This window comes from Branchiostoma floridae, chromosome 12, assembly GCF_000003815.2.
Source record: "Branchiostoma floridae strain S238N-H82 chromosome 12, Bfl_VNyyK, whole genome shotgun sequence".
NCBI lineage: Eukaryota > Metazoa > Chordata > Leptocardii > Amphioxiformes > Branchiostomatidae > Branchiostoma > Branchiostoma floridae.
The window spans coordinates 13959435-13970818 of record NC_049990.1 but is presented as its reverse complement, the minus strand read 5'-3'; the positions used below and the strand labels follow the sequence as shown (position 1 = coordinate 13970818).

General features: G+C 38.1%; 1 protein-coding gene across 1 annotated transcript in view; it reads right to left on the bottom strand.

The window, feature by feature from the left end:
- Nucleotides 1–4485: 4485 nt before the first annotated feature.
- Nucleotides 4486–11384, bottom strand: part of LOC118427012 (slit homolog 2 protein-like) — an 8274-nt gene continuing 1375 nt past the window's right edge. Inside the window, exons 2-3 of the mRNA XM_035836649.1 lie at nucleotides 5187–6196; nucleotides 4486–4733 (exon numbers count right to left, since the gene is read on the bottom strand). Of these exons, the coding sequence (XP_035692542.1) occupies nucleotides 4486–4733; nucleotides 5187–6183 (1245 nt within the window). The 5' untranslated portion in view covers nucleotides 6184–6196. The remainder of the gene's footprint in view (nucleotides 4734–5186; nucleotides 6197–11384) is intronic.

The following is an 11384-nucleotide window of genomic DNA, read 5'->3' as shown; positions in this document are numbered from 1 at the left end:
TCTGGAGATAGAGAGGGTCATTCTGTGAACAAGGTCGACGGAGTTTGACCGAAAATTTTAGGGTTAGTCCCTATATTAATTTCAGTGTTGGAAAGAAAGTTTAGCGATTTCTATAATGATATCAAGTTTGTTTATTCCTAAATGAATAAGATGTGACAGATGCTATTTGTTTAGTGACTCTGAAGCTCTGAGAAATGATGGGAACTTAACTATAGGCCCAAATAAGAAAATGCACACAAACAGGAAAGTAAGATTATGTGCTTTATTTTGTGAAAGTCACAAAATTTGTTAAAACCAGTAAAACATTCACGTAAATTTAAGTTGATTACAATCAATGTCTTAACCCTCATCCGACCGTATGGGGTCATTTTTTACCCCAGGCGTATATTTTAATCTGCCATAGCAACATTTCTCATCAAAGAAAAAATTCCTTCCATGACTTTGTTTGTATACATGTCTTACAACATCTACCAATTTTTCACCGAGCTTTGACCATTATTGTATAAGCTATACTTGAAAGTTTGTGTCTTGTTCGGTGGGGTCAAAAATGACCCCAGCCAATTATGAATCATTAATTACATAAATATCAAGACATTTCAATAAAACATCTGGCATTCCTCGTCATTGCTATCACAGCAACAAGTTATAGTTGCTTAGATGAGTAAACACCGAATAATTTGACAGAAATTTAGTATTTTAGTGTAAAACACCTTTGTTCGCCATTCTGCATAAATTATGATAATACACACTAAATACCTATGCTAATGAAAGTGAAAATAGTTCTAGTTAATTGAAAAAAACAATGTATGGACAGAATGTGCAGAAGGAACCTACAAGAAAGATCTTTGCGGGAAAATAGACAAGAGTTATTGTATGTATGTGTTTAAATGGCGGAATATGGTGCATAATTAAGTAATAAATTCGTTACTTTTCACAAATATTGTATTTTTCTTGTTAAATAACATTATTATGCTATCAGTATTATTGCATCATCACAATTATTGTTTAGAAATTGATAAGACAAAACATTGTTTATGTAAGTTGAGTATGGTAGATTTTCAGAGCAAATGTGGTTTCTCCTCATATTTTGCATAAATTATGATAATGAGTAATAGCTACTGACACCAAAACTTGTCAAAATATTTTTCATAGATTAGTGAAACAGTAAATACATAGAAATTACAAAATAGGTCATCAGAAATATGTCTATGAGCAAAACAAAATGGGGTCAAAAATTGACCCCATACGGTCAGATTCGTCGTAAAAATGTAACGGTCGGATGAGGGTTAATGTTCACTCTCGATCTTCAGTTTAAACTATTGATGGAAAATACCTTCCAATTTGATAAGTATGATATATGTATACTTCATAATGTATATTCATAATGTATATGTTGTGATAGTACCAATGACGGGACACTGGTTGGGTTTACACCACGAGTTTCGACTTGACACTCCGCCGTTGTATGACTTTTACTACAAAATTTACAATTCACAATGCTGCCATCTTAAGGTACACTCTCACTGCACTTGCAAGGGTTCGTTCTCAGCATCACTTTTGTTATTTTCTCCGCTTTTGTATAATTTAGATATTGTTTGATACGTTAAAGTATGACTTAAAAGACGACAAAATACACAAAAATTATTTTTAAAATCGTTCTTTATCTCTTAATTCGCTGTGTATCTTTAGAACCTCGCAGTGACCCATACGTGACGCAGGTGCAGTGAGATTGCACCTTTACACACAAGGATTTATATCAATGGACTTGAAGGGCAAATTGAAATACATAATGATAGTGACAACCCCTGCATGGTATACATCGAACAAAAATGTCAAAGAATGTCTGTACTTATCACGAAATTCCTACGATGATTGTATAAGACCACACTCATCCCATGCTAATATCAGGTAATCTCCAAGCAGCGTGGCCAATTTTATTCCTCTGCCGGCTAAATTCCTTTCCCAGCTTATGTTACTGTCTTGCCACGGAGGAATCTCCTTGGAGATTAAATATCAGGTACATTATCCCTATGGAATTGTTTAATGCACCAGCCGGTATAAGAAGAATAGTACAGACTTTTATAGGAATTTACTGGCCAAACACCATCAACAATAAAGAACTATGGCAACGGACAGGGACGAGTGTTGATAAAAATACTACGTACATACGTTATTATACCACGGATTCAGTGTAAAATCAAATATTTTTCGTTTTTAAATATTATTACAAGGCTAAAAACAGGATCTTGAATGAATCAAAACAATCTAATCATGCAGTGTTCGTCGGTGTTCTGATCGGTTCGACCGTTGGCATGGGAAAGTCAATTTACACCATTTTTGTTGACTATAAGGTGACGCCCTGGAATAATCTGTCTGAAAGGTGACATAATACACATAGTACGGGTTTCTCGCACCAGTGGGTGGGCTAACATTTGCCACTAACAGCCGTAAATATGCATTCGTTGTATCAAACATTTTACATGTAGAGTAAGTCCAAAACTTTAAAAACTACGTTTTTTTTTAATTTTCTACTACAAGGACAAAACCTATACCAATCATCAAATATTTTGGACAATTTGTTTACTACTGCATCCAAAAATAGGCCCTCCCCGTTAAGTACGTAGAAACATCAAATGGATAGACATTATAAGAACTGTCATTTTACTTTACGCTATTGTACTTTTGTATATAGAAGGAAGTGTGCCTTGTTATAGGCCATGAGGCTTAAGTTTGCAAATATAGAATGTCAGCTCTGGCATTAATTTAATCCTTACTACATAGACAGCCATTCTAAGTCACCGTATGGGTTTCCAGTATAGATCTATCACAATTTTGCATTTTTGAATAAAAGAACATTTCAGTCACATTAGATACATATTGTACAAAAAATTCAAAATGTTTGAACATAACTGTGAACATGTTGGAAACATTTTATCTCCCGGTATTTTTCCCTTTAGAGTAGGTCCTTTCTTCCGATATTCTTTAAACTAAACAGGAGTCTCCAATATGGTAGGCCGTCTATGTGCGTGGCAACCATATTTTGCATGAATTGTAAAATGTTTACGATTAGGAAGCATTTAGAACGCTGTGATTATTTTATTTCCGTAAATCATAATCAATGGTATTTTAATTCTAAGTCTGTAAATTTCATGTATAGCATTTTACCCAGTTTATTATTAATTGTACTTCCAAAGTCAGTTTTTTACTCCGTCTTGGATTCTCATGTGAAAGAAGTGTACAATTCAGCCGAAAGGCTGCGAAATGCTTCTACCAAATAAACCATTATTATTATTATTATTATTAATTGCTTTTCTCCAAGCCTACTGACCCATTTGCTGAATGTTCTAGCGTGTAAGACATGTTACGGCAAACGGTGAATCTATGATAGAAAAGTCTTGAAACTAAAAACGTACACAAATGATCTATTCGAAATTGGAAATGTTTCTAACATGTTGGAATATTGAAGAAAAAATAGAAAGTCAAACAATGCTTTGATTTTTTAAACAGTTTCTTATCTGAGTTAATTTGTTACGAATGTTTTGAAATTGACAGAATAAAAAGTACCCAAGCGTTGATGTTGATTTGCCTATAAGCATATTCTAAATTAGATTATTCATTTACATGTATTCATTCTAACTTGATTCATTATTGAAACTTACTGCTTTCTCTTTGTAAAGACAAAATTGTAACGTTTGGTGGGTTTCTCCCCAAATGTCTATCGTAATGTAGCGTACATGTTTTGGATAGCCCTATTAGAGAGGTTTAGGCTGTTCCTGTCCTATTTCATCACTGCCACTGGTCATTATATTATTATTATATTAGCCATGGTGTTTGTGGTGGATACATTGATGATCTGTCGCCTCAAAATCGTGGATATTGGTCATTTGTTTCTTCGTGTTTTCCCTACACCTGAGTAATTGGCTTTAAGTCATCTAGCACTTTGTAGTGTGGTAGCCCTGCGATCCGGTGTACCGAAAGTGCGAAAAGGAACGAAAAGGAACGTTTGTTTCTATTCGTTCCTTTTCGCACTTTCGGTTCTTTCCCTTTCGTTCCTTTTCGTTCCCTTTCGTTCCTTTTCGTTCCTTTTCGCACTTTTGGTAGACCTCTGCGATCTGTATGGATTGAGTGTTAGCCTGCCACAGTGGTTATAATGTGTGTGTTGGATACAGTAAAGCCCCGAGACTGACCCTACCTTATGTTATCAAGACCACTGGCCATTACAGCAGTGTTGTGTGTATTGGATTCAGTGAGGCCTGAGGCTGACCCTCATCTGGATGATTATGACTATGGTCACTGCAGTAGCTATGGAGTGTGTGTTGGATTCAGCAATGACCTGAGACTGACCCGGCCCTATATCATCATAAAAAGACCACTGGCCACTACGTACAGTAGCTGAGTTTTGTGCGTTTGATTCAGTGATGGCCTGGGACTGACCATGCTCTGGCTGATTATGACCACTGGTCACTACAGTAGATGTGTGTTGGATCAAGGGTCAGCCTGAGAATTGCCTTGACATTCGGCATTGTACAGATGACTCAGCTTGAAGGCCGTAGGTTCTGGGCCATAAACTGGATTTTTAACAACCAAAGATTTTGTGGTGGCCTGGTACTGACCCTGCCCTGGCTGACCGTGAACACTGGCCACTACAGTAGCTGTCGTGTTAAAGTTGGCTTCAGTAATAGCTTGAGGCTGGTCCTGTCCTATCAGATTACTATCATGGCCACTTCCAGCACCTGCACACATAACATTTTGATATGAGGCAGCTAGCACTTTAGTGGATACATTTCCAACCGCCAGAGAATGAATGTTAGCCTGGGACTGGCCCTGCCCTGTCTGATCATAGTGGTCATCAATATCTTCATACTGGTGATCATTATCATTGGTAATTGGAGAATTAGATTTGTTTGTGTTGCTGCCAACAACATTGGGATTTCGTTCTGAAGGAGGATGCCGCGTCCTTCTCATGAACCAAATTATGAAAATGATGGCGCCGACCAGAACAATACCTGCTACTGAACAACTGATAGACGCAATGATGACAAGCAAGCGGAAACTGGGGGGAGATTCATGGGAACTTGTACTTTCTGGTTTGCTTGAAGTGATTTCAAGGGTCGAAGTTAGTGTAGGACCTGCTGTTGAGCCGGTTTTGCGTTTTAAGCACCAGTTATAGCAATAGTTGACGGTACAATTGTAGGAGTCCTTTAAAGTTTCTTGCACATCAACAGGAGGTGTTGATGTGGTTGGCTTTTCATCACATATCATTTCTCCAACATCAGCATCCATTAATTTCTCTCCACTGATTTTTGCGGGTCGGGCACATATCATTCGGTCTATAAATGTACCAGATGTAGCGAATCCCCAGTTATACACTAGTAACCTAACGTAGAACATCCTACAATCACACTGCCATGGGTTCCTATAAAGGTTTATGCTTAAACTTACAAGTTTGTGCATATGGATAAGATAAAGGAAGAATGTAGAATCAATCATTGTTATCTTATTATAAGATAGGTTCAATTCTTGAAGTTGGGTTAGATTTGTTAATGCGCTAGACTGAATCGATGTTATTTGGTTGTGATCCAGACGCAATTCTTTAAGGTGAATCAGATTTGCAAATGTGCAAGGTTGAATCATTGTTATCTTGTTGTACTTAATGTACAACCTTTGCAGCTGGTGTAGATTTGAAAACAATCCAGAAGGAATATTTGTTATTTTGTTAAAGCACAGATTCAACATTTGTAGCTGGGATAGATAACAGAGTGCTCCAAGTTGGATATTTGTTATTTGGTTACCATCCAGCCACAACTCTCTTAAACGGATTAGATTTACGAATAAATCAGACTTAATCACTGTCATCTGGTTAAAGGATAGCGTCAACGTTTCTAGACGGGACAGACTTGCAAATGCGCCTTTCTCAATCACTGTTATCATGTTAAAGTGCAGATGCAACGCTTTTAGCCGGGTTAGATTTGTGAAAGAACCAGCCTGAATGCTTGTTATCTGGTTACCGTCCAGGTCTAACATGGAGATGGATGTAGGGAGGTTCTGAGGGATGCTGGTGAGGCCCATGCTGGTGCATCTGCACGGTGATGATGGTTCGCAGCTGCAGCCAGCTTCTGGCACATTGAGCTCCTTCATGATGATGAGAAGGAAAATCAGCAGGTGTCGGAGCTTTCCTCCCATGGTGCCCTGTCACCTAAACAGAAAAAAATTCTTTGTCCTAAAGTCACTTGTTTGATAGTACTCTTCAAACAGACTTCACCATTTCATGTATCAGTTTTTGTCACTTGCTAACTATATCTCTTTAAACCACCGGAGAACAAGCAATTGAATTAATGTTCATTTGTGCTATTTGACTTTTTAAGACAGGATAGTGCTTTCCCATCGATCCCTCTATGAATTTAAGTGCTGAATTGGGTAAATGGGTGTGTGGGCGGCTGGGTGTGGATGTGGATGTGTGCATGTGTCTGTGTGTTTGCGGTGTTTCTAGACATCTGTGGTGAACATAACTTAAGAACCTCTGGATGTATTGTGATCACATATCGTTGGTAATTGGGTAGGTCTTAAAAGACGAAGTTTAAGATCCCCACCCCGCCCCTTGTGTACATTCCTAGCGAGGACCAATCAAATCCCAACTGAGAGGTCGCCGATATTCCTGAGTAATACTAATAACTTAGGCAATTACGATGCAGTTACGAGATTTTCACACCCTTGCCCTTCATGTTTATGTCAGAAACTCCAATCATGCGCAATTGTTTGTCTTTTTGCACCGTGCGGGAGTTTAAGTTCTTCTTCTCAAACAATGGCTCTATTGCCAGTTTAAATAAAGAGTTATGTTGACAATCAAAAATTGTGGAGGCGCCAGAGATGAAAGTAGTATAGGTTGGTAGTCCAGACCAATTTATGCATTTATGCAAATTTATTAATAACTAGTTAATTATGTAAATTTGTTAATTTATGCACATCTATTCATAACTAGTTAATTAATTATACAAGTTTTTAATTTATGCAAATTTATTCATAACTTATTAATCAGTAAAATTTTTAATTTAAGGAAAATAATCCATAACTAAAAATTAATTATGCAATTTTTTTTATGCAAATGAATTCATAACTTATAATTAATTATGTAATTTTTAATTTATGCAATTGAATTCTTAACTAATACTTAAATATGCAATTTTTATTTGTGCAAATGAATTCATAACTAATAATTAATTATGCTCAACTATGCTTTATTATGGTCAACCTTGTGTCGACCTGTGATGTCAAGGGTCACGGGTCAATAATGGTACGCTATCATACTACATATGTAATTTGTGCCTACTTATTTGATCACGTGAACATATACCGTGTGGCGTGTGCATACATGCAGTATACCATTGCTTGGAGTCGCTAGAAGTGTTGTTATGATCTGAAACATGGTCCGTGGTATGCATGTGAGTTCTATATTAGCAGCGAGAAGTCTATTTTTCAGGTACTTGCGTGTCGTGCATGCATATATATCAACACAAGAACACATAAGACACCGAGGTGTAGGTAGCCAGTTTCGCAACATTTTATTTGTCACTCGATCCAAACTACATCCAGTATCTTAAAACCTAACGTACATGATAGCGTTACATTACTTCAGGACGAGGTATCCATATTTTTTCATCAGCATCTGTTCCGAGACCCAGTTCTTGCTGTATTCGATCTCGTCGCTGTAACGAGGCAAAACAGCAAACTCTATTAGATAAAAAGTTTTGCCAGCGCGTTTTGCCTCCTTGATGACTCGTTGAGGAACATCGCCTGGCTCGTGAGGTAGTTGGATGGTCCGGTCACGGTAGAGCGTCCACTCTTCCTCGTCACCACTGTCGTAGTCGTACTCTTCACTGTCATCCGATGAAACCGTGTCTGAAGACATTTCCGAGCCTGTATCACTCTCGGAACCACTTTGATCGCTGTCGGTTTCTGTTGTTGACTTCCCAGAGTCCAAAGACTCATCGGTTTCTGTCTCCTCATCTTGTGACACTATGGCTTCTCCAACATCATCGTCGCCTTTTTCATTGTCGTCCGATGGATCAAACGTATCCGTGTTATGTTCAGACGACATATCGGAGTCGGAGTCAAAAACATCGCGCTCCCGGCAAGATCCCGTCTCGGCGTCTACAACTACCTCTCCCGAGGCATCAGTTGACTCGTCTCTTTCTTGGTGACGATCGAGGTTGAACTTACGATTAAACTCCCGATCACAAACTTCGCAAACGTAAAGCATGCTTCCTTTCTGTTCGCTGGACAGCAGGAAAATGATGCGAGGTTGATGTGCGCACAAAGATATACCATGTTTGCGAATAGATAGCGGCGCCCATTACGTTTATAGTTATGCATTGAGTCAACCTTTACTCCAGAGTAACAATTTACTCCGGGAGGATTTACTCGGGAGTCCGGAGTACCTAAAATATTGTAGGAAGAAACATACACTATATGTTGATACCTATTGTGATGCACGCTTTCTCTGCACGCTTAAGGTTGACCATAATAAAGCATAGTTGAGCATAATTAATTATTAGTTATGAATTCATTTGCACAAATTAAAAATTGCATATTTAAGAATTAGTTATGAATTCATTTGCATGAAGTAAAAATTGCATATTTAATTATAAGTTATGAATTCATTTGCATAAATAAAAAAAATTGCATAATTAATTTCAGTTATGAATTAATTTGCTTAAATTAAAAATTTACATGATTAATTAGTTATGAATAAATCTGCATCAATTAAAAATTTGCATAATTGATTAACTAGTTATGAATAGATTTGCATAAATTAACAAATTTACATAATTAACCAGTTATGAATAAATTTGCATAAGTGTATGAATTGGTCTGGACTACCAACCTATACTACTGATGAAGTTTAACGCCTTCACGTTTTCCAAACGATGGCCCTAGGCTTACAGCTAATGTCCGTCTCGTATTGTCACGCAATCTCCATGTGCTCGAAGTCAAACCAACGTCTAAACTGACTCGTTCAACTGTAGCACTTCCGCGTTCCTGATGATGACCTACTCGTAGTTACGGTTTACACCTGTTACATCCGCCCGATTCTTGAGTATGCGTCGCCTGTTTGGCACTCCGGACTACCCACAACTCTCAGCAACAAAATTGAGAACGTCCAACGCCGAACAATTCGAATCATCTTGGGCATCAACTACACTTCCTACTGCAAAGCATGTATTCGGCTGGACCTACCAACACTGAAGTTACGTCGAGAACAATTATCTGTTAACTTCGCTAAATCACTTTAACAGTCAAAGCTGTACAGGCACCTACTACCACTTTAACGGGTGGATATCAGTGGCAGGATGACTCGAGCTCGTTCATCAGACAAACTTAACACTGTCCATTGTAGAACTGAACGATACAGATCTAGTGCAATACCTTATGTGGTGCGCATGTTGAACATGTGAATACCCGAACCTGCCCTAGATGTGACAATATGTTAATTTCTTTTGTCAGAGGACTATTCATTAACATCGAAGTCAAATTTGATATATTTTTTAGCAAAATTTGTTGCTGTTAAGTAATCGTGTGCAATATGCGCAAATACTGTGTGCAATAACCACAAATGTGCAATATCCGCTGATGTGCAAATACTGTTTGTAAGGATTGCCTTCCGGTTTTAACAAATGTAACGCGGTACTGCAATTCAGGGTCTTGATAATGACCCTGCTAACTGTACCGTGTAGTGTGAGAAGAAATAAAGTATTAAAAAACTTTGATTTGAGTTGTTTTAGCAAACTCACATCGTTGTGATGATTTTGGCGCAGTGGATTAGTGACCCGATAAACCCTTTCACAGAGGTTACTACGCACGCGCGGGTGAGAGGTACTCTGGGTAATATGTCAAAGTTGAAGGCCTAGGAACGTAAACATTCCGCCATTTTTCAGGCGCCATACGTTCCAGACATTCTTACGCAAATCAAAGCAATGGTAGAGACGAAACTGCTTACGTTTAAGGGCCTTCAACTTTCAAATTGACATTTGATTGTAAAACTGCAGGGGTGCTTTTGTCAAGAAACTCCAAAGAGGATAACTGCAGTGATGGATGATGGATTGCCTGGCATGATGGATTGCCTTCATTTTAGGCATGCAGGTAGCTTTGGCAAATATGTTCATAATGATATGCATAGTATGCAAATGAGGGATTAATTTGCACAATTAATGAGGAAATTGTTCAATTACATTGTTTTCAATATTTGGACCTCAATAAATGTAACACATGTAAATTATGATAGGTGGAACATAAGCAGAAATCAATTATGCAAATGAGAAACCGATTAAAAAATTGCAAAAACACATAATGATTAATGATGGGAATTTTATACTTACTTGTGGCATGAGTACATTAGTCAATGATGAAAAGCACCATGCATAAATCATGTAAATGTGTAAGTCATTTGCATACAATTTTCAAAAGCTCTAAGCTATAGAAATATACTCGACACAAATTTCCTATGTAAGGTATATTGTATACATTTAACAGACAATGAGCGTGTGATATTCCTACCTGCCTCTTTTTGTGCCACCTCTCTCTCTCTCTCTCTCTCTCGGCTTTTGTGCCACCACGGCTGTGGTAATTAACTAATTTGCATATGTGAAAGAATCAACTTTGTGGGCGGGTCCTCGCTTGAAATCTACTGGATGTAGCGCAGAGTCTAGCACCCGTGGCTTAGTTACAGCGTACGTATTAGCATAGTTAATGAGATGAAGATACAAGAACTTTATATTTTTTATATGAATATGTTTTTTTCTGTGCTATAAGATAGAAAATGTACGCGCTTCATAATTCTTGCAGCATGTAACAAACAGTCTTGAATTCCTTTGTTCTTTATAATATTGTGGTGTTGATTGTCTGCAGCTCGCTGGTTGAATATTGATATTAAGGTGAAGGCTGTTTACGTGTTTTGCTTGCTCGTTTTTTATGACTCTTTCGACATTCCAGGAATAATCATCTAGCCTCCATAGCAGGCTCTCTATGGCCTTTTTTGTCACTTTTGCTGGCCCTTTCTGACAGCCGGCCATTTAAGAGCCTGCATGGAAACGGTGCTACAAAGTCATATCAAAAAACGATTAGCCATTCATCTGCCCTATTAACACATACATTAGGAATAACTCACAACTCCTTGAGAGGCAATTCGCATGTCGGATGGCCCGAGCTTGGCCGTCCTTCAGATGGGGAAATCCCTATATATATCACGCGCTACGCGCTCCGCCCGAGCAAAGGCGTCGGGCATACCGAAAAAGCGTCGAAATGGTAAGTTTTCACTTCTGTGTTTTTAAAACGCAGTTTGACCCCGAAACCGTTAGAGAATTGTCGGGTCAATGCACACGGGGTGTGAC